Source organism: Poecilia reticulata, linkage group LG5 (genome assembly GCF_000633615.1).
Source record: "Poecilia reticulata strain Guanapo linkage group LG5, Guppy_female_1.0+MT, whole genome shotgun sequence".
NCBI lineage: Eukaryota > Metazoa > Chordata > Actinopteri > Cyprinodontiformes > Poeciliidae > Poecilia > Poecilia reticulata.
This window is the reverse complement of record NC_024335.1, coordinates 26314875-26330751: the sequence shown is the minus strand read 5'-3', so window position 1 is coordinate 26330751 and position 15877 is coordinate 26314875. Positions and strand designations below refer to the sequence as shown.

Sequence of the window (15877 nt, the reverse complement as noted above, 5' to 3'; positions counted from 1 at the left end):
GCTCTAAAAGTTATATTAAAAGTCCATTAAAAGTGCCAACTTTGCATGATTTTGTAAATTATGATAATTTAATGCAAAGTTGGCATTTTTAATGGACTTTTAATACGACTTGTAGAGCAACTTTGCATTAAAAGTGTCTTTATTTACCGAATAACACTTCATGACAACTGTCATAAACATTCATAAAGACTTCTTTATGTTCATGACAGGTGTTATGTCGTTTTTATGACGGTGTTATGTGAGTCTTATGCACACCCCTTCAAATAAAGTGTTACCATCTTCTGTTTCTTATAAATTGTTGATAAAGTGCAATTCCTGAAGCATTTGGAGCAACTTTATCTCTGTTCATTAAGTTTTCACCTTTTTAACTTTTTTAACTCAAGCAAACCTGACAGTTAAACATGGAGCTGCTTCGCCCTCAGATGGTTGCAGACCGTACTGTGGGCTGTTTTTGCGTACTGAGCATGCTTTACTGATGAGCGCCGTTACTCCACAGTATAGAAGCGATATGAGCTATTAATACAGATCTGATCCACAATAGTTTTTCTGCAAGAAAGGCACTGAGAGGATGTGGCAATTCGATGTTCCTGCAACCCTGCAGATACTCTGCTTTGCGTTGTTCTTGTGTCTACTGCGATGGTTCAGAATCAAAGGTCATGGTAAGTAATTGGTGTAAATATACGTATTTCATGTGTTTTATGTTTGTTTCAGTCTATTTATGTTTGAATGTCAGTGAAGGATTTGTCAGCTCGTTCAAATTTATTCTTCAAAAGACAAAAACTAGAGACAGGTCAAACTTTCTGTTTCTGTTTACTTACATAATACATAGTAAAGCATGGTACATGTTAGCATGTTCAGTTACAGGAATGACTGTGCAGTTTCATAGTAATGGTGGTGAGGAGGAGGAGTCACTGTGAGTTTTATAGATAGTCGCTGTATCTATTTGCAGTCGGGACGGGTCACGTGCCTGAAGCAGGCGAGACACAGACGTCCTCCGTAGTCTCACTGATTTTGAGCAGCCTGATTGTAATTGATACATTGCCTTGCATTACTGTTCAAACTCCTTTAACTTTTTCATATCTTTTCATAAACAGAAATCTAAAGGAATTTTACGTGACAGATTAACACAGAGAGGTTCATAACTTATAAAACAGTAGGGATACATTGTTTGTAATTTTTTTTTTATGACTAAAAATCTCAAAGCTATAAATCTTTTGGCCAATGTTCTTCAGAAAGTAACTTAAGTAGAATCAGGCCGCACAGAAAGCAACCAGAGATTTTCACTTGCAAATTACAGACTTTGTGTGTAGGAGCCATCAATGTCAAATATCCATCGCCCTTGTTGTGACCTAGCCCTAGCTACCAAAGTGAACTCAAGGGAAGACTTTTTTTTCTGATGAGGCTAAACAAAACAAACACATTTCCATCTGGTTTTTGCTTTCACACAAAATCTAAAGCAGCCAACCTTCCACCATCTGTTTCTATCAAGATACGACCAGTGGGAGTAGGCACGTCTGTAATGTACAGATATGGGATTTTACTCACTGAAGGGGAAATGTTTCCAATAAACAAAGTGGATAAAAGAGGAGAAATATACTGGAGCAATTTGTCATTTGTAGAGAAGGTTTATCATGTGAGATGACTTTACAGCAAAATGTGAAGATTCCTTTGCGGCCCGAGTTCAATTGTTTCATTCTACCTGTCCAGGTGGAGATGACTCTGCAGCTGAACGTGTAGGTGAGAGATACTCGGGTTGTGATTCAGGAGGCAGTGCTGGTAAGAAAGAAAGACTTTCAGTTTTGTTATGAAACGTGTAGATGAGTGCCTGCTAACAGCAGTTAAACTTTGGAGAGTACACAGACAACACAGGCAACACAGACAATCATCACTGATGAAAAATTAATCGACATGTTTTGCGTTGTAAGAAGAATTGAAATCCCTTTAACTTTTCCACATTTTGTCACATTGCAGCCATATTTAAATATCTTGCAGAGCACAGTTCTGTCATTTGAAAATGGAAGGACGGTGGCACAAATGCAAACCTACCGACACTCGGCTGTCTACCTGAACCGATAGGCTGAGCAAAGCAAGGGGAGCATTAATCCGAAAAGCAGCCAAGAGGTAATTGTGGAGGACCTGCAGAAGTCCACGGCTCCACAGGGAGAAATCTGTTGACACTGACAGCACAACTATGTGCGCTCCACAAATTTGATCTTTATGGCAGAGTGACAAGAAGAAAATCATTACTGAAAGAAACCATCAGCAGAACTTTTTGTAGTTTGCAAACAAACACACGGAAGAAAGTTCTTTTATCAGATGAGACCACGCTTCTTGTCTTTCTTGCAAAATGTCAGCTGTGAAGGAAACTAAGACCCTGAAAACATCTGCAGTAAAATGTGGCGGTGTCACCATGCCACCTGCTTTCTTTCTGGCGGAGCAAAGAAGTTTATAAGAGTTGATGGGAAGATGAATGGAGCAAAACGCAAGATTGTCCTGGAAGAAAATAAATTTATATGCAGCAAAAGACTTGAAACAAGGCAGAGGTTCACTTTCCATCAGGACAACAACACTAAACATTCAGCTAAATGACTTAGATAAATGGAGTTTCATGTGTTAGACAGACCCAGTCAGAATAAGTAGATGGTGTCCATCAAATATGACTTAGCTTGATGTATTTTGGTTAAAAGAAAAAATCAGCCTTCAAATGTGCAAAGACTGCAGAGACATAAACCTCTTAAAAGATGTTGTAGCAGTAATTACACCAAGAGGTAGTTCTACAATGGGTAGTGTATCAATGCCAAGTATATTTTATGCTTTATTTTTTAAAAAAAGTAATTATTATCATTTTTTTTATGTAATGTGACAAATAAAAAAAGGCTTATTGGGTATAAATCCTTTTGCAAAGCACAAATAGTGGTTTAAAATGATCTTTAGGATTGTTGATGTAGACAATATGTAATTAAATCTTAAAAACATAAACTGGACAACCATCAAGGCATCTGCAACTGTAGATTTTAAGACAAGTTTATAAAATCAAGAAACTGAGCTTTACTGGTCTGGAGCTCATTACAGCGTCTTGCTCTATCAGTAGCACTTACACATCATCTTTTATCTGGGATCTCTGAATTTTAATTATCCATTTGCAATCAAGCTCTTTAACAAATGTGCGTTTTAAAATGCATCTTCTGATTAGTGAAATTTCTGGAAAAAGGTATGAAATTTCATCCATATTCAAGCCTCATCTGGAAGAAAAAGCTGTAGATTTATGAAGTCTGAAGACTAAAATCTGTTTTATGTTTTAGGAAAACATGGAACAAATCAGCCAACTTCCTTTAGACCTACACATTAAACAACTGTGCATTTCTCTTGGTGTCTATTTTTTTATGAAATAATGTTGATAAATAATCTTAAAAATCCTGGAAATACTCACTATTTTAGCTTTTAGTAGAAAAAGTTCCTGTCAGCATTAACGGGAATTAAAGGAAAACTAAATTGGTGTAAAATGGCCATAAGTTATTTTGCAAAGTATGGATGATATAAAATAAATGATAACGGCAAAAAAAAAATTTTACATGGCCGTTAAAAAAATTTGCCAGTTTTCATAGCAAACTATGAAAATAGTTTTTGTGCCAGTTTTGCATGATTACTTGCAAAACTGGCAAGTAATCATGCAAATCACTTTCCAGTTGATGTGATTACTTCACATCAATTACTTCACATTGATGTGAAATAATGTGAATTTACTTCACATCACATTGTGAAGTAAATTAAATTAAATAATGAAAAATAATACAATAAACATATAAATAAAAAGAAATATAACATTACATATGAAAATGAAATATACATTTATTACCAATTTGGGCCATTTGACTGGTACTGCTGATCAAAACAAAAATAACTCTTAGCAACCTCCTGCTGATAGATAATACTCACTGAAGTCTCACAGCCATATGTCCTTACAGCACACCATGTAAAGAATATAGAAAACCTGTTTTCAAAGGAGTAGGTACAAAATGTCCACAAGATAGGCCTGACCTAACACACTGTGAGTGCGAAGAGTCACATTTTTCATACTCTAAAACGTTGAGTGTAAATTCAAAGTACTACGAGGTTTAAAGCCAAAATGACCAATTAAAGAAAATACAAGCGGATACTCTACCATTGAAAAAATACGGCTGGTTTTACGGTTTAATTTCTGAAAGGCAAATATTTTTAATAACAAGCATGTCAAAAATGATAAGATAAAAACTAAAAGATAAAAAAGTTTTAGTTTAACATGAAAGGGTGAGGGTATTAAATATTTCTAACTAGCTGTGTGTACAGTACTGCATGTGTGTGTGTTTGTGTCTAAATCCGTCACAACTATGTGTGCCTACATAGCTGCCAATAGAGTAGTTAAGCTGGGTACTTTTGCAACTGCGCTCACTTTTCATACCAGGCAGACTGGGTTACTGCAGAGGCACCTTGAGCTCCTCAGACTCCAGCAGGGCAGCAGAGATTTTTAAACTCAGGGCCTCTTTCTGTCAGCCAGCTTCAGTCCCAGGACCACAACCAGGAGCAAGACCAGAACCAGAACCATGGCGCAACCCGTTAAAACCGACCCCACTAAGATGGGTGAGGGTCGGGCGATTGCTGTGCTCACTTCTGGAGGCGATGCTCAGGGTAAGTGCAGGCTTTCCACAATGTGCAATTGTGCAAAGCATGGACTTGGAGGATCTGCTTAAGTTAATATTAAATTTTTAAAAATCTTTTTCAAGCCTTTAATGTCAATGACATTGCTATTTGTGATCAGGCTACCTATTCACTGCTCACACGGGACCATTTTTCATCTGCCATTCACTTCCTGGGCTATTTTTGATGCTTCATTAGTAAACAGAAATGATTTCAAACACACAACCGTGCTCAAACATTTAATCCTCCCCATCAGATCCTGGATTTTTTAAATATGGATTATACTCTGTAATTTCTCCCAGCTGTCATAAAACTCGGTAAGGTAAAAGGGAGACATGATTTGCTAGAACGAAGGAGAATAGCAGATGATATTCTGACCTTTAACTTGATGAGGAATATGTCCAAAGTGACCTTTTAAAGGTTTGCCAGTGACCCCACACAGCTGAAGTGTCAGCATGTGAGAGCCTGAGATTTCTCTCTTTGGTTTATCATGTGAACTTTCTCCAGCATTGGACACAATCTCAAACGTAAAACCAAAACTACACATTGATTTCAACACAACTTTTGTCTTTTAATATGCATTTTTCTGTAAAGTAATCCTCATTTCTTTCAAGGAACGCAACAATTACGACTGCTAATTTTAGAAGCATGACCTTTCGTTCCTATGTGTACATTGGTGAGGCAGGACAAGAAAGCATACTGCTCTTCCTTCCTTTACCTCTTTCCTTTTACACTGTAAGAGGAGATGATTTTGGCACCCTTTAAGTTAATCTATCCGCAGCTTGTCCTTTAAGTAACCCCTCGTTCAGAAGACTGCATTGAGGTTCACACTGTCTTGTTGTGGCACTTGTGGCTTTCATCTGATGTTTCGCATTCACAAGTTTTTCATAGGAGCCAAATATAGCATTTCTGAAATTATTCAGCACTCGAGTGACACAACATTCAGTCTCAGAAAACTCACAACTTAACATGCAAGCTAAAAGAAAACTGTAAACATTATGATTTAAAGGTGAAATTAAAGTTTGCGCTTATTGACAGGGTTTTTTATCAAGTGCTACATGGAGCTGATACACACTCATGGACAGACTATTTTAAAATGATAGTAAGAGGAATCCGAATTTAGTGCAATAGTGTTCAAACCTCTTAAACTTTCAAAGGAAAATGTGTTTTGCCTGGGCTTCACCAACACACGGTTGTGGACCAGTTTAAAGGTTGGATTATAAAAAGGTTTTGAACATTTCTCTGTTCTGCTCAAACCATTTTTTGAAAATGAAAATAGCATGGGTAGGAAAGAAAATCATGAAAAGCAGCCAAAAGGCCCACAGTGAGGCTGCGTTCACACTGCAGCCTGAAGTGACCTAATTCCGATTTTTTGTCAAATCGATTTTTTTTTTTGTTTTGCGTGGCCGTTCACACTTCCAAATATATGCGACTTGTATGCAATCTCCAGTGTGAAGCTCAAATGATCTGAAAGTGTCCCGCATGCACAGTAGAGGGCGCAAAACGGCATATATATAGAGTGTTTTGCCCATAGACATAATATAAGATGTAGCAAAACCATTTTTTTTGCCATCTTATATTATGTCTATGGTTTTGCCAACCACCATAAAGAAGAAGAAGAAGTGCTCAGTGTTTGCGTAAGTAAACATGGATGCTAACGGTGGAGCTTACTTTATAATTTTAAAGTTGTTGTCCGAGTGGAGTAGCACATTAACAACTTAATCCTCATTACAGTCCGCTATGGTTGTTGTTTTTCTTCCCGCTTGCACGTATCAGGATGCAGAATAGTGACGTTTGTCGAGTATCAGTGACGTTCAGGTAGATGAATGCGACCTAGCCGTTAGGTCACATTTAAATCAGATACTTATCGGATATCCAAGTTGCCTGGGTCGGATTCGTAAAAAAATTGACCTGTGTTGTTCAAACTATCATGAACAAATCAGATATAGGTCGCATTAAGGCAAAAATATATTTAAAACTTCTGGCTGGTGTGTGAACACAGCCTAACTCTGGAGGAGCTGCTGATCTGGAGATCTGCAGCTCAGGTGTGGGAATCTGTTCACAGGACATTATGCACTCCACAGATCTTTTTTTATGAAAGAGTGGAAATTATTATTGAAAGAAAGAATTAACATTTGCAGTTTCCTATGAGCCATGTGAGAAACTGACAGATGTTAAAGAAGGTCCTCTGGTCTAATGAGATCAATATTTATCTTTTCAGTCTGTATCCAAAATATAACATATGGGGAAGAACTAACATAGCACATCATCTTGAATGCTTCCTCTGCTTTGTCAGGAATGATTCTGGGAATACTTTTTTTAATTCAGGGAAGCTAGTAAGAGTTTAAGAAAGAAAACATGTTAGAAGTTGCATAAAACTAGAGACTGGGGCAGAGGTTTGTTTTCTATAAGAACAACAACCATCCAGCTAGAGTTACAAAGTTTAGGTGTTAAAATGGCCCAGTCATAGTTCAGACCCAAATCCGACTGAGAATTACGAAACAGAGTTGAAAATTGATCTTCACAGGTGCTCTCCATCTAATTGGACTGAACTTGAGCTGTGTTGCAAGAAAGAATGGGCAAACTGGTAGAGATACCCCATATGAGCTGAATCCTTTTACAAAACTCTCTGCATATTGAATTCACCCAGCATATTTCAGAATGCCCCATAATTTACAAAAAAATTAAAGTAAAGTCACAAGGACGGTGCAAATCAAGACCCGCACTCTGTCCATGCAGGAATGAATGCGGCTGTGAGAGCCACCGTTCGAGTGGGGCTGTACACTGGAGCCAAGGTGTACTTTGTCCATGAGGTTGGTACCACTTCTATCCATTACTACAGTAAATGACATAACCTGAACAAAATAAAATAACTTGGTCAATTATTAAGTTTTTTTTTAAATGTATTGTTATTCAACAGCATCACTTCAATGGTTCAATCTTTCATACAGGAATGTTAGTAGGACTAAAGCAGCGGCGAAAATAAAAGAATGTGACTAACATGAAGTTGCTTCACTGCAAGTATTATTTTTAAAGGGCTAATTTTCTGTTATATGGTGACACTGTATTGTTACCAGGGTTACCAGGGTCTGGTTGACGGTGGAGACAATATCCGCCCAGCTACTTGGGAAAGTGTGTCAATGATGCTGCAGCTGGTGAGTACGAACACACACAGGCAATGATAACATGTGCACTATAAATAATCTCTCACGTGTACTAACAGTCCAGCTTTTACTCTCTATGGTGCAGCGTTGAAGGTCAAATAGTCAGTTAAATGCCAAGGTTCATTAGAAAGCAACACTTCAGCGACAAGTGTGTGAAGGTTTCAAATTCCACAACCTGAGCCGTGTCCTTCACGTTTGAGGCTGAAATCCTTTCTCCTCGTCGGACATCAGGGTGGGACTGTGATCGGTAGCGCCCGCTGTCAGGACTTTCGCACCAAGGAGGGGCGCACCAAGGCGGCCTGTAACTTGGTCAAGCTGGGCATCACCAACTTGTGCGTTATTGGAGGTGACGGCAGTCTCACAGGTGCCAACCAGTTCAGAACGGAGTGGAAAGACCTGCTGGCCGACCTGGTTAAAGCAGGTGAGATCCACCTTCCAAGAGCTGCACACTGTAAAACATTTGAAGATGCTTTAAGTTGAAAATGAAAGCCCACCTGCTGCCTTGAAAATGCAATTTAAGTCAACAAAGAAATTCTTTTGGTTTTAACTCAGAACTTAAAGTTTGAAAAGTTGATTTAACAAGAAACAAGTTTCTAAAAATTGTTTTTTTTTTAAGTTCACTAATCTTGATTTGTGAGTTTTAACTTAATGCTGCAATTTAAACCAAATCATTATTTCGCAATATGCAAGAAAATACTGTCCTCACCTAAAGAGCTCACATTTTTCTGTTATTTTCACTCACTTTATCAAGTTAAAATAACTACTTATATAATTTTAAAATAATTAAAATTCTTGTTTCAAATTGCATGAACAAAATTTCTAATCTGATAATGAATTTTATTAACCATCAAAACGAAATCTGCTCAGAAACATTTAGTATGAACAGAACATTATCTTCAAGCTATAGAAACTTGAATTAAAATAAAAAATAGCCTTAATAAAGCACAAGAGTCAGATCGATGTAACACACGTCCATCTAAGCCGCTAAGAATTCTGGGAAACAGTTCCCACTCTTCTCTTTTTCTTCTTTCAGTTTTTTTAGTTGCTAAACTAAAAACTCAAGTTTGTTCAACTCTTGTAAGTTTGGCAAAATTAATAAAAAGTTAACACAACTTAGTAAATTTGTCTTTCACAAACTCGCACATTTAGGTTCAAAATCTAAAACTCGCTGAATTTATTTGACTAAAAGAGTAGAAGACAGTAGATGCGGCTCAGATGTTTTACAGTGCACAATATGAATGCAAGATTTCTAATAAATGATCAGTATAAATATGCCATGTCAGCATTTTTTTTAAGACGTTTGAATCCGGTTTCAGGAAAAATCACAGCAAATGAGGCAAAGAACTCCTCCCACCTCAACATCGTCGGCATGGTGGGCTCCATCGACAATGACTTCTGTGGAACCGATATGACCATTGGCACTGATAGCGCCCTGCATCGCATTATTGAAATAGTGGATGCCATCACAACCACGGCACAGAGGTAAGCATGTAGGTTTTAAAATGTTCAAAGATAGAAGCAGCAGGTGAAACGTTTGCAGGCTTTTGACGATAAGTGCTTCTGTGTGCAGTCACCAGAGGACCTTCATCCTGGAGGTAATGGGTAGGCACTGTGGGTGAGTACAGATTTTATGTGTGTTTTGGAAGAATTAGAATAAAGTTTCACCTAACAACCACATAACCAACTTTTATGGAAGAGATTCACAATTTCGAGAATCTGTTGACAGGATAGGTAGTATTAGTGCAATCCACAAATCTTAGCTTTATAGATGTGTGAAAACAAGGAAACCCTTGCTGAGAGAAAGCCATGAGAAATCCCATTTGCGTTTTTCCAGAATCAGTGAGAGCAACAGCAAACCTGGTGCTCAGATGAGAGCAAAATCGGATATTTTTAACCTGTATGAAAACATATGGCGTGAAAGAAAAAAACACTTCTTATCACCTTGATCGTACTGGGAACAATGAAGCTGATCACAGCTGATGGGACGACGGATGGAGGTCAAAACAAGTCAAACCTGGAAGAAAACCTGTACAAGACTGAAGAGGGGGTTCACCTGCAGTCAGTGCAACAATGGAATGGATTAGATCAAAGCACATTACTGTACTAAAATCATCTAATTAAAGCATTTTTAAACTAATAATTAGTGAACTCTCTGTTGACGTACGGGCCCATAAATTCTTCAGAAAAGGAACAGGCCTTTCAATTAAAGCAGACGTGTAGATCAGGAAACACAGAGAAATAACTATTCTCCAAAGTTTCCCACATGTACAGTCAGAGTAAAGCTTTAAACAGCTGTTTCTGTTTCTGTGTATTGTAATTCCATGCTGCAATAATATTGTATTGTGTACAGCTACCTTGCCTTGGTGACTGCTCTGGCCTGTGGTGCCGACTGGGTCTTCATCCCAGAGGTGCCTCCAGATGAAGGATGGGAGGAACATCTGTGTAGAAGACTTACAGATGTAAATTTCCTGCTCTTTAGTGTCACGTCTATGTTTAATTTGGCTTCTGCCCTAAATCTTTACCTGCCCTATTGTAGCAAAGAGGCCGTGGTTCCCGTTTGAATATCATCATTGTTGCAGAGGGAGCAATAGACCGCAAAGGAAAACCAATCACCTGTGACCTAGTCAAACAGGTCAGCGCACCAGAATACCAGGAAATGAGCACAAACTATGCCAGGAGGTTTTCTCATAAACAATGTCTTTTTCAAGCTGGTGTCAAAGCAGCTGGGCTTCGACACCCGAACCACCATCCTGGGCCATGTGCAGAGAGGAGGAACCCCCTCTGCTTTTGACAGGATCCTGGTGATGCCTCAATAAACCAGTTTATCTTAGTCAACTTTTATAAGATTTATTGATTGTGTTAGAGCATCTCTTGTTTTTATTATAACCCAGTCTAGCAGGATGGGTGTGGAGGCTGTCATGGCTCTGCTGGAAGCCACACCAGATACTCCTGCCTGTGTGGTCAGCCTGTCTGGAAACATGGCCGTCAGGCTGCCTCTAATGGAATGTGTGCAAGTGGTAAGTCAGCATGACGATACATTCATGAACAGGTGTTCGTTAGGTGAAAAACTGTGATTCTGCAGTGACTTGAAAAGACACTAAATTCAGTTGCTCTTCCTTTTGTTACTCTATGTATTTTATTGGAATTTAAAACAGTGGTGGCACCATTATTCTCAGTGGATGTTTTTTGTTTTTTAGAAGAAGAAACAGAAAAGCTGGTCAAATATCTTAGGTAGGTGGAAAAGAAAATGTTAAAACTTGCAAAACCCTTGAGATTGGGATGGAGGTTCATCTTCCAGTAGATCAGCGATCTACTGGAAGATGGAAGCTACAGTGGAATGGTTTAAATCCAAGTATATGCATGTGTTGAAATGATCCAGTCAAAGTCCAGGCCCAAGTTTATCTGACAATGTCTGATAAATGTCTAAAATTTAATTTACCCTTTAAAATTATTGTACTTCCAACAATAGGTGATTCTTCAGTACAAACGCACACCACAGTTTTCAATTATCCTTTCGTTTCATGTTTAGGCACTACTTTGCATTGGTTTATCACATAAAATTCCAACAAAATACATTAAAGTTTCCCATTGTAAAATAGCAAAATATAAAAAAGTTCAAATGTTTTTGCAAAGGTTTCGATTGACTTAAAATTTTTTGATTAAAACTCATGTATTTGCTTTTCATACCAGACTAAAGATGTCACCACAGCCATGGCTGAAGGACGGTATGACGATGCAGTGATGCTCAGGGGAAAGTAAGGCCTCCACCTATATTCATTTTAATTTCTCCCCACTGTGTTTGTTTTCAAATGAATGTTCACTTTTGCTTTTCTAATGACAGGAGCTTTGAGAACAACTGGAACACGTATAAAATGCTCGCCCATGTAAGCCCTCCAGAAACAAAGGTTAGAAACTACTCAGATTTAGTGGAAAATTCCCAAAATTCTTCTGATGAGGGTTATTTATATATATATATGTATATATACATATACGCATATAATTTCAGAGCAATATCAACATTGCCATACTGAACGTCGGCGCTCCATGTGCAGGAATGAATGCTGCAGTACGTGCAGCTGTCAGGATTGGGCTGCTTCAGGGCCACCAGATGCTGGCGGTGCATGAAGGCTTTGATGGCTTGGCACATGGGCTGGTAACGCATTAGATCAGGCTGTAAATGACACATGTTGAGCACTGTCCCTATGAATAAACATAGACTATTAGGACATTATCTTGTTTTATCATCACAATGTAAAACCTGAACTTATAATGGGACAAAATGGTCTGACTGCATGTACAGATTGAGCCAATCGGTTGGTCTGGAGTGGCAGGATGGACTGGAAAGGGTGGTTCCATGCTTGGCACCAAGAGGTGAGCCAGTTCAAGAAGATCTGGGTTTCGGTAGATTCTTTAATACTTCTTTGAATGCTGGTTGCCTTAATGAAAATCAAAATCTGTACTGACATGATGTAATGTTCATTATTTTTGTTTTGAAGGACTCTGCCTAAGCAGGTTCTGGAGGAGATCAGTCTGAACATCACAAAGTTCAACATCCACGGTATTGTCATTATTGGAGGCTTTGAGGTGAGACACTGTTGACTGCTTCAGTTTTAAAATGCTACAAAGTCCATTTGACTTCAGCAACAAAATCAGTCTGAAGTTTAAAAGGTTAATACATTAAGAATGGACAAGTTGGTCAAAATTCTGCATACAGTTCAATATAAATGTGTGTCTCTCCAAGTAACCACTGGTTTAATGTCCCTCTGGGAACTCTTGTTGTCATAAAGTTATGGCTTAATTCTGGCTGATATTTGCCAGCTCATTCAAATAACTTTGTTTCTTGACATAGCCCAGCTTTTCTTAAGGATAGTATACAGTGAGCTCCACCATTTGTGATGAGAAAAGTTGTCAAATAACCAGCTGAAATAGGTGGTAACAAAATGCGTGTTGTTGCTCTACAAGTTGCTGTGTGATATTAATCCAAACATCAGTGAGGATGTATATGTCATATTTGAACCTATTTGTATTAGCTTACCATATTTGGGCTGCAAAAAATTCACAAGTTTTAAACTCACTGGAGATGTACAGCCATTCTGTAATGAGAAAGGGATGTTTTAAATGCGTCAGCAAAAGCCCCCAATAAAAATACAAATTTTGCCAATGAGGAGTGTTTGCAAACTTGAATCCTGCACTGCAAATGCTTGAAAAAAAAAAGAGTTAGGGCTTTCCTCCTCACAGGCATTCCTGGGAGGTCTAGAGATGGTAGAAGCTAGAGAGAAGTACGAGGAACTGTGTATTCCCCTCGTCGTCGTTCCTGCTACCGTCTCCAATAACGTCCCTGGATCTGACTTCAGCATAGGCGCAGACACAGCCCTCAACACCATAACCATGGTAGACATCTTACTGTGTAGAAACATTAAGTAATCCACAAACAATCAGGTCTTTCTCACTCATTGTTGTTTCCTGCCGCTTGTTCACGTTCTGCAGACATGTGACCGGATCAAGCAGTCTGCCGCCGGCACCAAGAGGAGAGTGTTCATTGTTGAGACCATGGGGGGATACTGTGGCTACCTGGCAACCATGGCTGGGTTGGCATCTGGAGCAGATGCGGCCTACATTTATGAGGAACCGTTCAACATTCATGACCTCGAGGTCTGTCTGCATGTCTTCTCATGGCCAAAAGATAAAAATAAGTAAAATCATAGCATTCATCAGTGAGAGATGGGCAGATATTTCTGTCAGTCTGATTGATGATTTGTTTGTAGCTGAACGTTGATCATCTGGTGGAAAAGATGAAGACAACTGTGAAGAGAGGGCTAATTCTGAGGTTTGTGGGAAATGAAACCACTAGTTTTTTCATACTGCTCACATTCACTGCTCTTAGTGTTTATGTCTTGTCTGAAATGTCTGTTTTTGCTTCAGAAATGAGAAGTGCAACGCTAACTACACGACTGATTTCATCTTCAACCTGTATTCAGAGGAGGGGAAGGGTGTGTTTGACTGCAGAAAAAATGTTCTTGGTCATATGCAGCAGGTTTGTTACTCTGTGATTCTCTGTTTGTTGGTCCACTTCTCATAGTTTGGCGCAGCCACCGTGAAAGATACAATTTTTTTTTTCTTCTTAGGGTGGAACACCCAGTCCTTTTGATAGGAACTTTGGCACAAAGATGGGAATCAAGTCTGTTCTTTGGTTGACCGACAAGCTGAAGGAATGCTACAGACATGGTGAGTGTTTGAAAACATAAAACATCTGGCGTTCTTGTTTATAATTTTAATAAAGTATGCTCTTCTTGACTCTATGATGTCTGTTTATAAATTAAACCTGCAGGTCGCATCTTTGCCAACTCTAAGGACTCAGCCTGTGTGCTGGGAATGAGGAAAAGAGCGTTGGTGTTCCAGCCTTTGGCAGACCTAAGAACTGAGACTGACATTGAGTAAGACCCTAGAAATTTGACTTACAGTACCATGTGTTAAAACCCGTTGGACTTATCAAATCTTTGATTTTGCTAGCATACATTATAATATATTTTACTCCAATTTTCCCTGATAGACAATCACAAAGTAGGACGTCATTGTAAAGTGGAAGAAATGGATGCCTTCTCAAATCTTTTTACAAAGTAAAACTTGGAAACTGTGACATGAACATTTGTTCAACAACTCTACTTCAGTCACCTTGTTAAACAACCTTTTGGTTCAGTTACAATGGCAACCATTTTGAATTATGAAAACTGAACTTTCTTCACTTTGTTCTTTGCAAATTTGCTCAATTTTAGTCAAATTCAATGGAAAGTTTCAAAGTCTTTGTACAGATTCTCAGTTGTTTTGATTTTAACAGGGCCATGTAACCTTTCCCTAAGATATCTCAGCTATGCGTGTTGGTCCTTCATTTAAATCCCCCCAAAATAAATAAAAGATTGTGGTTGTAATAGGACAAAAATGTAAATAGGTTTTGAAGGACATTTATTTGGCCTTTTTAACATGGGTTTTTTTTTTTAATAGACTTTTTCACTGATAAGCATTGTCCTTTGCAGACACCGTATCCCAAAGATCCAGTGGTGGCTGAAGCTGAGGCCCATCCTGAAGATCCTGGCCAAGTACAAGATCAACTTGGACACCTCAGAGAGGACTGCAATGGAACATGTCATCAAGAAGAGAGGCTTAGTTCCTCAGTAGCTTCTCTATGTCACTACCCAAGAGACATCAATTCATTGTTTTCTTTTTAAAGCACTTTGTAAACTCTGACTTGAGGATTGTGCAATAATAAAGACATTAATATAAAAATGTTGTTTAACAACTAGTACTTACAAATCATACTGTCAGTGTTTAGATAAATTGAGTGAAATGCATTTGCTAAATTGTACAAACAGCATAATTTTAGGAAATTTAAATTCTGATTGATTTCTTGTTCCATCCAACATTGTGTGTAACTATATTAGATAGTGCCACTATCTAATATAGTTCTATGTTGGTTAGTAATTATAAATGCCTCAATTACAGTGAATCTCTAAAGACCAAATGAAGTGTGTTCAAGATTTTTGCATAGCATTTGATGTTACAGCATGAATAAATCATGAGGGTTAAAGAAGAAAATTAATACATCCAATATTTACTGTTTTTTGAACATTTAAATTAAAAGAAAATATAGTATTTTTGGTCACTAGATATCCATGCTTAATTAAGTTTATTTGAAGCAAAATTAAACATGATACATTGTAAAAATGTTATATTTTCTCCTTAACAAAGGACGCCTCTTAAACCTGTCTCAGTTTACCAGTTTACCAAATGTTTAAACCTGCAGCATGCTATAAAAACGTGAGGAATAACTGTAATGAAGACGTGCTATCTATTTAAATATCTTGAAAAAAATAGCCGAAACATACTGAATATAGTTAAAATATAGTTGAAATATACTGAATACTCTTGTAGTATATTCTTAAACAGGCTTGTGCATGTTTCTTTAAAAATAAAACGCCCATAATTCCAAGCGTTTTCTTGACAGCTTGTGATTGGTTCGCTGAGATCATTCAAAAACCGTCCGC

At 38.1% G+C, this 15877-nt stretch overlaps 1 protein-coding gene and 1 long non-coding RNA gene across 2 annotated transcripts; both read left to right on the top strand.

The window, feature by feature from the left end:
- Positions 1-472: 472 nt before the first annotated feature.
- On the top strand, positions 473-3574 carry LOC108166291 (uncharacterized). Its single transcript, XR_001776609.1, has 3 exons — positions 473-659; positions 1708-1776; positions 1993-3574. It is a non-coding gene; the product is annotated as an uncharacterized LOC108166291 (long non-coding RNA).
- Positions 3575-4420: 846 nt separating this feature from the next.
- Positions 4421-15822, top strand: pfkmb (phosphofructokinase, muscle b). Its single transcript, XM_008410127.2, has 22 exons — positions 4421-4665; positions 7414-7487; positions 7752-7829; positions 8070-8259; positions 9155-9320; positions 9409-9453; positions 10189-10297; positions 10375-10470; positions 10547-10639; positions 10730-10855; positions 11529-11593; positions 11680-11743; positions 11845-11991; positions 12139-12209; positions 12335-12422; positions 13077-13229; positions 13326-13490; positions 13604-13665; positions 13761-13872; positions 13964-14063; positions 14167-14272; positions 14870-15822. The coding sequence occupies exons 1-22, from the start codon at positions 4581-4583 to the stop codon at positions 15009-15011; spliced, it is 2337 nt and encodes a 778-aa protein (XP_008408349.1). The 5' UTR covers positions 4421-4580; the 3' UTR covers positions 15012-15822.
- The last annotated feature ends 55 nt before the right edge of the window (positions 15823-15877 follow it).